Genomic DNA, 14,482 nt, shown 5'->3' on the forward strand with positions numbered 1-14,482 from the left:
AAGAAGTTGGGTAAAATCTAATTCAACTGTAAATTTTCCACGTAGACACGGGCATCTGTTCGTATCTAATAAAATTTACTACGTCTCTCGTAGCATTCACTACGCCGTAGTCGCTTATGGTATCGATCGAAGTGTAGCGATGTGTTAGTTTCGGGCTTCCGGTATGATTGACCAATATTAATTGTTGCTCAACAAAATATTGGAAACGAATTCCATTGACCACATACAGATACATAACATTGGTTGCGGAAAGCTTTTACGACTACATCCCACGAAATGTTCAAATCAAATGCATTACGAATTTCAAAAGAATTGTTATAAAACGTTTGTGTGGTAAAAAGCTCATGACTGAGGATCCTGGTCATCAACAAGTGCTCCGCACTTGGAGTGAAGTATTTGTTTCTATCGGCTTCTGTCCATCGCGGCCCTGGCAACTGAGCTAAACCTCGGGGACCTAGAGTATTTTATTTAGTCGGTCCATTTGGTAGGAGATCAGCCTCGGGCTCGCTTGCCATTTGTGTTCCCAACTACGATCAATTTCTCCAGGCTCTCATTACCCTTAAGTGACTAAAATACGAAAGAATTCGTTGGTGGCATATCGTGGACAGACGGGCTTTAATCTTGAGCTGTGAGAGAATTGATACATTTGTTCGCTTGGCAAGGGTTAGCGTAATATAAATGACTTTCTTAATGATACCACTGATTAGGATTGGAGCGACCGCCCTCAGGCTATTAAATAATGAGTGTTATAGTACGATATAACATGATAACCATACTTTTATGACCAAAAACGCTGCTGAGTTTCTTGCGCCCGTTCTTCTCAGGTCTCAGGCGTACTTGTTCGAATGGATGGTAGTTTTTGACTTACAATAAGTGATATCACATCCTATTTTGTATAATAATATTTAAATTTAAATTGAATTTTAAAGTAAACAATTTATGCAATACTTTATAAAGATTCTTACACGAGAATAAAAATAATATTTATATCCAAGTTAAAGTCAAACAAACGTTATTCAAATAGACTAAATCTAAGTGCTTTTGAATGGTCACTATAAATATTTCTTTGAAATTACTGAATCTACTATATGTTCGGAAAAAGTAAAGCTCTTTAGAAAAACATATAAGAAACTCGACAGCCATTCTTTTAAAATAAATTAGAGTATTTAACAATAGCTGTAATATACATAACAATTTAGTTTGTAAGTTGCTTCATCCAATATATAAATCATATTCAATGTTATATCCATTTTAAGTATCAAATATTTCACAAGAAATAATAAAAAATAAACTTTATAAATATAAATTAACGTATATTGGAAGCATCGACCTTTAAAGCTTGAACTTATCAAAGTCAAAGTTCTTTATTTCGCAGAAACATTCACAAGTAAAGTTATTATTACAAATTTAAAAGTTAGGCACATGTTTCGTCTTGACAGACATGCAAATATTTTAATGGTTTCGTTTTATAACATAATAATCTAACACAATCAATAATAACTGCTACATTTAATTTGACCAACGTAAAGCGATACCTCAAAAACTCTTCAATAAACAATTACAATAATTAATGAAATGTTAAGAGAAAATGTAGTAAAAATTATTACAAAAAAATTATTAATAAAAATAGTATTGGTAAGTTTTATATTGTTAGTGTAAGGATCCTTCGACAACATTGTAATAGTGACAACTTATAAATTATTACTAATTAGTAATCCCATCGGATCGAACATTGATTCCGATTCAATTTAGTAATCGTCCGTACATTCACAAGTGTGACAAGGAAAGCACGTGATACAACAGGAAAATAGATTATAAGTGACGTTATCTGAAGCCCTCCGGCTTTCATTTAGACCTCATGTGATTATCGACGACCTTACCTGTTGCGCGGGCTCTTCCAAGCAATTTACCACCGGGAATAAACAGGAAAATTGGCGGCGTAAATAAATGGCGCGATTCTGACCAGTGTTAATGTGTTATTCGCAACACCTTCTTACACGACATTAAGTAACTTCATCATAAATAAGCGCGGACCCGTAACTTTCATTTGAGATTTTGGTATAGGTATTATTTCAATTTAACTATTTGAAGCGTAATTTTGTTTCCGATGACAAAGTTAACCCAAGCAGTGCTCGATCACGAGCATGATGCATGGACCAGCCATCGATTTCCTCTATTACTTTACATAACAATTGTAACAAATAATGTTGAAGATGCTTATTTATCCTATTTTGGATAAAAATATTTGAATTAGTTCCATTTTTTTATTATAAACTAGCTGACGCGACAGCCATTGTTCTGTTCATAATAAAAAACTATTGCGAGGGGGATTTCGTAAAATCAGCTAAGCTGACCTCTACTCGGCGAAAGAAATATTCCTACCAAATTTCAAATCTCTACTACTTATGGTTCCAGAGATATCTTGATGATTCATTATATAGGTATAAATCTCTTATATCTTAATATATATAAATTACGTGACACGTTGTTTGTCCGTGATGGACTCTTAAACTAATGAACGGATTTTAATGGGGATTACTTCATGGAGTGCAGTTCGGTCCAACTTGAGCGATAGGATAATTTTAATTTCGATTTGGGACCCATAATTATTTTATTTTAAATATTTGTTTTGTATAAAATATTTTCTATGAGAGAATTTAGTGCCGGTTTGACAGTTCCGCTGTGAAACAATTATAACAACAGGGAGCATTTTTTACGAAATAATTCTTGACGTTTTGAAATATTATCGGCAAGTTCCTATAAAACAGTATTTTTTTACAGAACAACGTCTGTCGGGTCAGATAGTCTTATATATAAAATTCTCGTGTCACAATGTTAGTTACCATACCCCTCCGAAACGGCTTTACTGATTTTTACCAAATTTTATATGCATATTCAGTAGATCTGAGAATCGGCTACTATCTATTTTTCATACCCCTAAGTGATAAGGGTTGTTGACCCTTAACATTTTTTTTAAATTTTATATTTTAATTTTTTTTAATTTATTTAATTATGATTCAGTATTAAAATGTACATACAACTTCACCCATCTACGATCAACACTAACTTTTGTATCGCGATATTAACATTATTCTAATCCATCCAATAGTGTCGCGATATGGCAATCGAATATAATGATTATTGTATTACTATAAATTTTATGTATGATATATTTGGTAGGTCTGAGAATTGGTAGTCATCTATTTTTATACCCTAAAAATTTTAATTATTGTATTTTGACACAAATTAAATTTGAAAAACAAATTTTTATGAACGATGCGGGATTCGACCCCCGTAGTTCCGTGCCGGTGCTCTAAACCACTGAGCTAACCGTTCGATTACCGCCTCGTTATAAAATTCTGTTTGCTTTGTTCAACTCTCATGTAGACTCCATAAAACACTGCCACAACCTGTAAGCACCAGCACGGAACGCCGGAGGTCGTGGGTTCGAATCCCGCATCGTTCATAAAATTTTGTTTTTCAAATTTTATTTGTGTATTAATCCTAGAAGTGAGGGTTATCAGTTTAAAAACATAACAAATTGTATTGATTTTTTTTTATTACTTTATATGGCAATACAACGCTTGCTGGGTCAGCTAGCTATATATAGATTATGACCTATGTTTTGCAGTGTAATTATGTTGCTTATACAGTTTATTTTTATAATTACCATTTAATATTTCACCCCCAAAATTTATTTTAAATTCACAATCATTATCATGAGCTGGAAGACGTCCACTGCTGGACAAAGGCCTCCCCCAAAGATTCACAATACTACAACCCAAATAAGTTCCTATATTATGTATTCAAATATATTTTCTTCAAAGGTTCAACAGTAAATATGTTTGGTGTATCGTGGGCGGCAATAAAACGATTTATAATGTACGTTTACGTAAAAATGTGACCCACGCGAGGTTTCTATGTATAGCTTGATTATACTTGAAGACTCTGATGAAAGTTCCCTCCGATAAAATGTGATGGCATAGAAATGAAAAATTTATATTTGATTTTAGCATGGAAATGGACGATATTTTCAATGAATACATTTGTGGGGCAACTTCAAAGGGATTTTGTATTACTTTTTGCGATTATTGTGGAAATTTATAGCTACGATATAAATGTTTAGATATTTCAGAAATATATATAACAAATTGTTTATGTTTGAAAGACCACTATCTCAAGTAAATTTCCTAATATATAAATATTGGGGTTGAGCAGGTTATCATCTGTAAAGTAGATCCTATAGATGAAGTCACAACCTGGTATGTGAACAGACATATCAAGATTTATGAACTTTTAAGACAAGTGCTTGTGGTGGCGACGTGGGGCGGGTCGCTTCCTTAAAATATAGTCGACAGAGGCGATGGCTGGTCCATTCGTAATGCTCGTGACTAGGCGCTACTTGTGGTGGTTGGATGATCCACTCACCGAGAAGTCTGCTTCATGTTTTTTATATTTCTTTTATTTTCTTTATTTTATTTAAATAAAAGTTTTTATATACTTTTAATATGCTAATAAAATGCTCGTATAATGCCATTATTTTATTTATGGTATATGTGGATTGATACATCTACTGTTTTGTACTATATGTATGTACTCAATAACTTTAACTGTGTATTTACTTATTAATGTAAATGTTTTTTTGATTTACTCGTGTAAGGCATTTAGTAACTGACGTTTCAGTATTGTTGTTGCATCACTTTTGTAAATTTAATTGAAAATAATAAATTGTAATACCATTCTGTTTTGAAAAGAGCAACCTTAGAGTTTCTTGCTCTATCTTCTGTAAGGAATCTTCCGAATGAGCTGTATGACAAAATTACATATTTCAAGTGTAATGTGTGTTACCTACGAAATAAAATATTATTGATTTTTTTTTATAGACATACAGATTTACGGAATGCCAGGTAATTGAGCCGTTCACAGAGCACTGGATCCCCGACAATTCAAGTAGAATTGCATTGCACGCGGTCGAATATTTCCATATGTGTATATGTATGGTTTTATAGGTGTCTGAGTTGATATGCCTGAGAAAATTCCCAGGCTGTAACTAGTACAAAATAAAGTATAAATTCTCACAGAATGGAATCATACTGGGAACAAAGGCTTTGTTGTCGCTCGTTCAAAGATAAGATTCACCTTCACCGTGCAATATCCGCTGAGCTTTACTATTTCCGTCTTATTGATTTATTAATAAAGATGCACTCCGCGCTACTTTTATTAAAACTGAAGCACCTTTCAGTTATTTTCATTTCATTAGACTCCCACGGAACAGCAGAGATCTTAATTTATCTTTACAGATAGTATTCATCAATATTTTTTTACATTACTTAGTACGTCAAAAGATAAACTTTCATCATAATCATCAGCCGGACAGCTTGCTATGCTGGACAAAGGCTTCCCCCAAAGATCTCCATCGAACGCATTCCGGTGATCTTGACCAGATCGTCTGTCTATCTTGTGGAGGCCCTACGGGACACTACGTCTTTAGGTACGTGGTCGCCATTCGTGGACTATATTTCCGTAGAGCTATGGGCCATGCACACTGCCACTTCAGTTTCGCAATCATTTGGGCTATGTCGATAACCTTGGTTCTCCTACGAATCACCTCATTTCTGATTCGATCACGCAGAGAAACTCCAAACATATCCCTCTCCATTGCCCTCTCTAACCATAGGGTTATGGTTTGTAAAGCGACTTCAGTGCAGCACTGTTTCACTGAGACCAATGTGATCTATTGTGATAGCCACTGTTAACTATAGCTAACTGCTAAGATTGATTCTTTTCATGAATCTTATTATATCTTTTGCATTAACCTGACGTATCTCAAGTGGCTGGAGAATTGGACTTCCCAAACAAATGCTTCTGTTAGACATTAAAGGGCCACATTCAGAGAGAATCTGTAACGGGGTTTCATCTGCACTATTAACAGAATCTACACACTCTGCAATATCTGAGGACAAAGATTGAGAGGAGTTTGTTTAATGTGCAGTGCACCGTTAGTGTCCTGGTAAGAGTTCTTCAGTATTTTCTACTTAACCATAGTGCCTCATGCGCAGAATTTATGTTGAATGATTTGATAAGCGTTTATTACACTCTTGCGAACATGATATATCATGACTCCTTGGGCTACCACAGAACGATTATAGGCCAAATTGAGTGCTTTTAGCGCCAATATGACATACTATTAATTGAAATGGACAAATAACAGTAATAAAGGTCGACCTGTTATAGTTAATAAATCATTGTATTTGTAAGATGCAATTACTTATTGTGACAGTAATCACGACCATCGTGTTCACGAAGCATCCTTACACAAACAATGAATTCAAGCTCTAAAGTTTGATGCGTCCAATATACGATAATTTATATTTAAACAGTTTATTCTTTATTACTTTTTATGAAATAATTTATATTATTTTAACACGACTCATATATTGGATGCAGCAACTAACAAACTAATTTGTTATGTATGTTACAGCCATTGTAAAATACTCTATTTGATTGAAAAGAGTGGCCGTTGAGTTTCTTATGTGTTCTTCTCACGAGCTCAACTTTCACGAGCATATGGTAAATTCAGAAATTTAAAAGGAATATTTGTAGTGACGATTCAAAAGCGCTTAGTTTAAGCCTAATTGAATAAAGTTTATTCGACTTTGACTTTTAATTTTAAAATACAATTAAATGGTTTTCACAATAACGATTCTCGTAAAGTGGGCGATAGAACCGAACACGAATGACCTCGATCGATCATTCGAATTGTTTCAATTGGGAGTTGGGACGTTACATTTGCCAAATGATACAATTATTATGGTTGCTTTGCATTGTTTAACTGTTGATTGAGATTTAATTAAATTATATACTTATATACGTACAATAATTATACACAGTACAGTATTTACTGGTGGGAGCCTTCTTTGCACTTGCATTTATGATTGCTTAATAATAATATTGACACACTTCTTACACAAATTATCTTGCCCCAAGTTGAGCATATATAGCCTGTGTTATGGGTTACAAGACAATGATATATTTAATACAATATACTTACTTAAACATACATAAATTCATATAAACATACATAAATACATTTAAACATCCATGACTCGGAAACAAACATCCATATTCATCATATAAATGCTTGCACCTACCGGGATTCGAAGCCGGGGACCTCTAGCTTAGTAGGTAGGATCGCTAACCACTAATATAAATTAATAATAAATATTATGTATTTATATGAGTTTACGTATGTATATCGTATTAAATACATCGTTGTCTTCCACCGTCTTGTATGCAGTAGAAGATTTTTTTTTATATTTATGAAGGGGAAAACGGGCAAGGGCCTCACGTAATAGGGAGTGGTGAGCCAACCGCCCATGGACATCCGCAACAACAGCTGTCAAGAGATGTAGAGAGTATGCATTTTTCTTGAAGGTCCCCAAGTCGTTTCGGTTCGGGAAAATAGCAGCCGGTAATTGATTCCACAAAGTGGCTGTGCTAGGCAAGAAATTTCTTGCAAAACGCGCGGTTGTGGAATACCAGACGTCAACGTGAAGCGGGTGGTATTTTGCATCTTGACGTAAAGTCTGGTGATGGAATTCGGCCGCCGGAATCAAGAGGAATAGCTCCTCTTAGCACTCTCCGTGATAAATTCGGTTGAAGATACAGAGAGAATCCACATCTCTACGCAACGCCAAAAAATCAAACCGATCTTGAGTTTATCGTCGTGATGATTCGAGCCGCTCTTCGTTTAATATAATATATGCAATATACTATCATATAATTAGTGAAAAAGTCATAATTTATTGATTGCTTAAAAAGTTAAATCTTAATTTCAAGTTTCATCAGCTCGCATGCCCCTGGTCGTACTTGATTAGCATCTGTGAGCACCATTTCACGCGAGCCCGCTGCTGATCCGCTGTCAGTTCATGAGGGATCCAATGAAAACAAAGTTTCCGAACTTTCAATTCTTCATGTCAAATTTTCTGAATTTTTTCTCATACCAATCCCAAATCCACCACTCTACCCTTCACGAAATTCGTCATGTAAAGAAACCCGACCTCTCTCAAATTCAGTAAACTATCGCCTCACTGTGATCAAGCAAGGTGCTTCTCTCCCAAAAGCATTTTGAAGACAAGCGGCACAGTGCTGCGGAGAGAGAGAACTTTTAAAATCATAAAAAATCATCGCTCTTAAATGTTTTCGACTTAATTCCATTTTCGTTGCGTACGTAGAACTTTGATGTGTGATAAAAAACAAGTGACACATGATTTCCCGCCAATTGCTTTTTTATTACTAAGAAGGTTGAAACGTTTCAAAAAATATAACATTCGAAATTCAAATAGTTCCGATTAGCCAGAAGTGCAAAACTTTTAGTGTGCCCCATGTAACAGTGCTTTTTTGGCGACATTATCTTATATCTTTAAACGAGCAATTCTTGTATATAACGATTTTAATGAAATTTAGTATACAGGTAGTTTCGTGGGCGAGACATCGATTTAGCTAGGTTTGAATTTAATAAAATGTAGTTTTATCCGTGTTTTAATGAGAAACAGCTACAATAACATTAGAATACATAAGTTAATTTTGCCACTATATACAAGACTATAATAGATCAGATGGGACATTGGGTTAATTGGAAAGCAGAAGAGCCCGGTTTGAATTCAGATTTCCTATTTGTTTTTTTTTTGTTCAAGTTTGGCTCAAGGCTCGGTCATCCAGATATTGTAATCATATTAGTGATCGTCGCTGTATAAATGACAGTTAAAGGAAAAGGAGTAGAAAAACATACTTGTCATACTGAATGGACATATTTATAGAGTTGCTTTCCACTGTGTCTCATTTATAGAAACTAGTGAGTGTATGTTAAAGTAACACGCAATGGACGGCAAGTACAACAAAAGCTGTCACACGTCATCACAAGTTTGCTGGATGTGGATTATCTCGCCAGTTAATGGTCTCCCCTCACCCACATAAGCCGGTCGCTGCTTCTTCCAACACGACCTCGTTAAGTGCCAACTTATGAGTTCTGGTGTACTCTATGGTTTCATGTAAAACTTATTTATAAATGACAAGGAGACGGGGTAATAAGTTGAGATATGATTTAAAAAATACCGTCATTTTGTTCTATCTATCTTATTATATATAAATCCCGTGTCCTGATGTTTGTTTCCAGTGAACTCCTAAACTAATGAACGGATTTTAATGGGGATTACTTCGTGGAGTGCAGTTTAGTCTAACTTGAGAGATAGGATAGTTTTTATTTCTATTTGGGACCCATAATTATTTTTATTTCCAATTTTTGTATTGTATGGACATATTGTATTATAACAACAGGAAGCATATTTTACTAAATAATTCTTGATGTTATTAAATATTATTGACAAATTCACAAAACAACAGTATTTTATTTATTACGTACAGAACAACGTCTGTCGGGTCAGGTAGTTTCAAAATATAAAATCTACAGCAACAAAAAAGCGGCAACATTGGGTTACAATTTGTTTCCAGAAAAATAAATAATTCGAAGAAAAGTTGTCCATTGTTATTTCACTTTGAGGGATATTAGTAATAGTAGTTTAGTATGTTAGTATTTTTGTGAAACTTGACGACAGAATTAGGAATATTTAGATGGATAATGATAATCTTTAGTTCACTATCCTAAAACATTTATTTATTTATTTACCGTCAAATTTGCACGGCAGTGCCACTTACACTAATTAGACGAAACACAAAAAGAAAAAATTACAAACAAAAAAGGAATATTAAAGAATAATTGAATTAATTATACAATTTCAATGCTCTCCGCGTACCTTAGTAGTTCAGAAACTAGGAAAGTCCACCCATCATTGAATGGATCCCATTGAGCATTCTTGTCCAAGAGCGCGTTGAAAGATACCAATGAATAGGTGACATGGTTCGGGAAACGGTGCAATGAAACATGTTTAACTGGAGGTTGTTAAAATCTATAAAATGATAATAATGATAATTTTAGACAATTGAGAGGCTAAATTTTGAGTTTGATTTTTCACTTGCTCAATCCGGAAACAATATATATTTCATTCTTCTCAATCGGTCACTCTTGTCAGAGTGGTAGTGGCCGCTAAGATGATGCAAAATTACTCGTCGTTGGTCTCTTTAGTTTTGGGTCACACTGCCTCCCGCACGATGCTCCTCAACTTTTAACGGTTTGTATCATTGCGGGGCCACTCCACCGTAGTTTTCAGACCACCACTGGGTCACTGCTTTGATAAGATCCGTCCATAGCGTGGGTGAGCATCCTCTCTCTCTTTTCCCCTCTGCTTGGCCCTGCACTATCAACAACTCAATCAATCCTTCATTTCTGGAGATATGACAAAAGAACTTCAGAATTCGTAGTTGCACAGTCGACGATAGCCTTTCTTTTATCTTCAGTTCTTTTAAGATGAAATTGTTGGTTTGGAAAGCCGGCTAAGGGATCTTCAGGAGTTGTATCCAAATACTTATAATTCCAATATATTTCGTACCCACACACAATAACCTTGTAAAGATTATGAGTTCCGAAGTACTCTGGGATTAAACGGATACCTCAAATACAAATGAGCATATTGTATCGATATTAAACTTATTCTATTATCAGGAGCATTTCACAGAACACAATAAAACGGATTTAGGTCAAATCAATTTTCGTAAATGTAATTATATGGGTAAAAATTTAAATTCATTTTGGTTAAAGAAATGACAGGTATAGTTGTCAAATTCAAAGAGAATTTAAATACTACGGTTAAAGTTATACATTTTACAATTTACCACCAATTTGGAAAAGATTTGAGCTTTAATGAGTGGTAAGAAAATCATTGCCAGTATATAAAATCAATATTTCGACTTTGTCGTTTTACAATCTACACTGGCCTTCAAAAGTAAGTATCGCACTTTTAAAATTGGGATAACGTTTTAAGTTCACAAGATATACTTTCGAAATAAAAAGGACTCCAAAGAGAATTTAATTTTGTACAAAACAACTTTATAGTCGGTAACCTTCTTTTAAGAATTGGCTGAAAAAAAACTTCAAAAACAAAACCATTCCTTTTTCAAAGTGGACGTTTCCGAATTACAATTTTACCATTTACATTTTACTTTCTGTTTTAAATTTTTTTCAAGATCGATGGGTCTTGTTTTAAAAATTTATGCTAAAAAGCACATAACATTTATTTATCATGCCTCTTTCAGTTGAAGAATGTGCTAGGATCATGGCTTTTCTGGAACTAGGCATCAGTATGCGTCGCATTGCAAGAATGGTGGGTGCGACGGTACGAACGGTCCAGAAGGTAAAGCGAAGGTACGAAGAGACTGGACACCATCTGAGGAGACCTTGTAATGGCAGACCCAGGTGTACCAGTACCCGAGAAGATCGTTATATTATTTCCACTGTGTTAAGAAATCGCCACCAAAATGCAGTTGAAGTCCAGCAACAGCTACTTCAGACCCGGAGGGACTACATTAGTGACAGTACAGTGAGAAGAAGACTTGCTGAAGCAAATTTGAAACCCCGAAGACCAGCGAGTGGTCCAAAACTCGAGAGACAGCATCGAGTAGCGAGACTGCGATACGCCCGTGAACACATGCAGTGGGATGAAGAAGAATGGTCAAGAATTTTGTTTGCAGTTGAGTCTCGATTCTCCCTTTACACTTCTGATGGAAGGCGAAGTGTTTACAGGCGACCTGGTGAGCGATACCTTTAAGCCTGCATCTCAGAAAGAGTCCAATACGGTGGAGGCAGTGTACATGTATGGGCTGGCATATCTTCAGAAGGTCGCACAGAGCTAGTAGCCATAGAAAATGGCACCCTCACTGGGCAAAGATATGCTCAAGAGATTCTTAATGAGTATGCAGGGCCGTATTTAGCAAATATGGGTGATGGATCGATGCTGATGCATGATAATGCCCGGCCACACACGGCTCATATCGTACAAGAGTATATTCAGGAGGTCGGTATCAGCGTGATGGCTTGGCCATCAAGAAGTCTTGATCTCAACCCGATTGAACACGCCTGGGATGAGCTTGGGAGGCTAGTCAGAAATCGCAGACCACCACCTACTACCCTCAGGGCACTAAAGCAGGCCCTGGTAGAAGAATGGGAGAATATTCCCCAACATCGGCTCCGAAACCTAGTGTTCAGTATGCCAAACCGGCTCGAAGCTCTAATCAGAGCTCGAGGAGGCAATACCAGCTACCAATTAAAAATTAAATAACATGTAATACTTTTTATAATACTGTAATACATTTTAGTCGATTTTTTTTACACTAAACTAAAAATGTCTATTTTCATTGTTTTATCTTTTTTAAGTTAAAAATGTTACTAATGTATAATTTTAGTTTCTAAGAATTAAAGCCTATAAAATTTGCAACAAAACGTTTTTAATCTTAAATCTCTACCTTCTATAGTTAAGAAAAAAAAAATTTGAAAAGTGTGATACTTACTTTTGCAGGCCAGTGTATTTTAATTGCAATCTTTGTAAAATGTACATTTTTGAACGATATGGCTGCCAAATTTTATGTATTTAATATATTAGATTTGTCTTCAACCAATTCGACACGTGATTCGCCTCTATACGAGGCATCCTCAGGGGGTGTTGGCTCGACAAAATTTGGAGCGAGCGAACTCTCCGGATAACTCATAAGCCATAACCTTCTAACACAAACAGGCAACATTTACAGGCCGTTTTCAATAACCTATCTATCCTTAGTTTAAGTTACTAGAGGTAGACATATCTACCCTTTTACGCTTACTTTCATTTCAATAACCTATCGACATAAAGCATTGGACTATAACTATATTGGACATAACGGTGTAAGCAATATATCCGTAACTAGAGATACGCTATTGAAAGCGGCTGTAAATATATATACATAGACATAGTCGGTGTCAGTAAAGGTAGGTTTTTAACTATATACATAGTTATAGATGAGATGTGCTTGTGTCGCACGCGCGACGTGTGGAGGCGAGAGCGGGGCCACGGCGGATGAACACGAATTCCAAAAATAACAATAATTGTGACTAGAATTAGATTAATTACCTAGATTGTATAAAATTACGCAATTATTTTAATACTTCTTAGTGCATATTATATCTATTGTTTTGGAAGAGTTTTCTTGAAGTCGGTTGATTTTTTGTTAAAACTTTTATATTATATTTTATACAATTCATATAAAGTGATGCACTTAAATAAGGCACTCAATCGTTTTTACTTAATAGTGTAAGTAAATAAAAGAAAATATGTATTAGGGAATGTTCGAACGACCCGCCCCACCACTCGGCCACGAGCATTTATCTATTTTATATGTCAAAAAATGAAAATAATCATATAATAATAATATAACATTTGAATATTTATGCATTTATGCAAAATACTGCCTAATTCAATATTTTTTTTAAGTTGGAAGGATTTGCTGAGAAGAATCCAAAAAAGTACATTGAAACAAGAAGTAATTCAATTTCTTTTTAAATGTATGTAGAGAAAAAAGAAAGAGTATACATTAAAATAGCTAGTGCTTACCAGTTTTAACAGACTCCTTTGCACAAGATGCCGGCTAGATAATGGGTACCACAACGGCGCCTATTTCTGCCGTGAAGCAGTAATGCGTAAACATTGTTGTGTTTCGGACTGCAGAGCGCCGCAGCTAGTGAAATTACTGGGAAAATGTGACTTAACATCTTATATCGCAATAATTGTGCCACTCACAAATTTGGGTATTAAAAGAATCTGAGCGGCTCTGCATTGTAATGGGCAGGGCGTATCAATTATCATCAGCTGAACGGCCTGCTCATCTCATCCCTTAATGTGATAAAAAAAACTTCAAATAAATAAGAAATCTCTTGCCTGGCACAGCCACTTTTTGGCATCAATTACCGGCTGCGGTCTTCCCGAACAGATACGACTTAGGGACCTTCAATAAAAAGCGTACCCCCTACCTACACACCTGTTGTTACGGATGTCCATGGGCGGTTGCCTCACCTCTCCCCATCCCGTGAGCCTCTTGCCCGTTTGCCCCCTCTTATATATATATATATAAAAAACCAATATCATATGCGTTTGGAGTTGATGAATGTGTTTCCTTTCAGAATGTGGTCATCGTGGCCCGCATGGCTGGTCGCAACCTGCATATGCGCGATCACGAGCGCACAGAGAGTGGATCAGGAGGGCGTGCTGACTCCACGGCAGTCCAGGCTCCGGGATCGGGAATCCAAACCTGACGAGCCGACCTGTGACCAGCTCAAAGCTATGTGGAGGTAATCAATACAAATATACAGTTTTTATTATATCTTAGCAATATATACATTGTATGTACTCGCGACTTCGTCCGCATGCCATAGTTACCATGGGAAGTATTTTTTATTTTTGAAATATACTCATTTTTCAAATAATACACATACAAACTGCTGTTGTTAGTACATTTTTATAAGCTACCAACTATAATAGAACTTTACACGTGTGGGGATGAA

The 14,482-nt window shown here is 35.6% G+C and overlaps 1 protein-coding gene across 1 annotated transcript in view; it reads left to right on the plus strand.

Annotated features, from left to right (window-relative positions):
* LOC126974787 (uncharacterized) overlaps window positions 1–14,482 on the plus strand; it is an 82,512-nt gene that overhangs the window by 36,291 nt on the left and 31,739 nt on the right. Inside the window, exon 2 of the mRNA XM_050822469.1 lies at window positions 14,102–14,269. Within this exon, the coding sequence (XP_050678426.1) occupies window positions 14,103–14,269 (167 nt within the window). The 5' untranslated portion in view covers window position 14,102. The remainder of the gene's footprint in view (window positions 1–14,101; window positions 14,270–14,482) is intronic.

Source organism: Leptidea sinapis, chromosome 33 (genome assembly GCF_905404315.1).
Source record: "Leptidea sinapis chromosome 33, ilLepSina1.1, whole genome shotgun sequence".
In the NCBI taxonomy this organism is placed as follows: Eukaryota; Metazoa; Arthropoda; class Insecta; order Lepidoptera; family Pieridae; genus Leptidea; species Leptidea sinapis.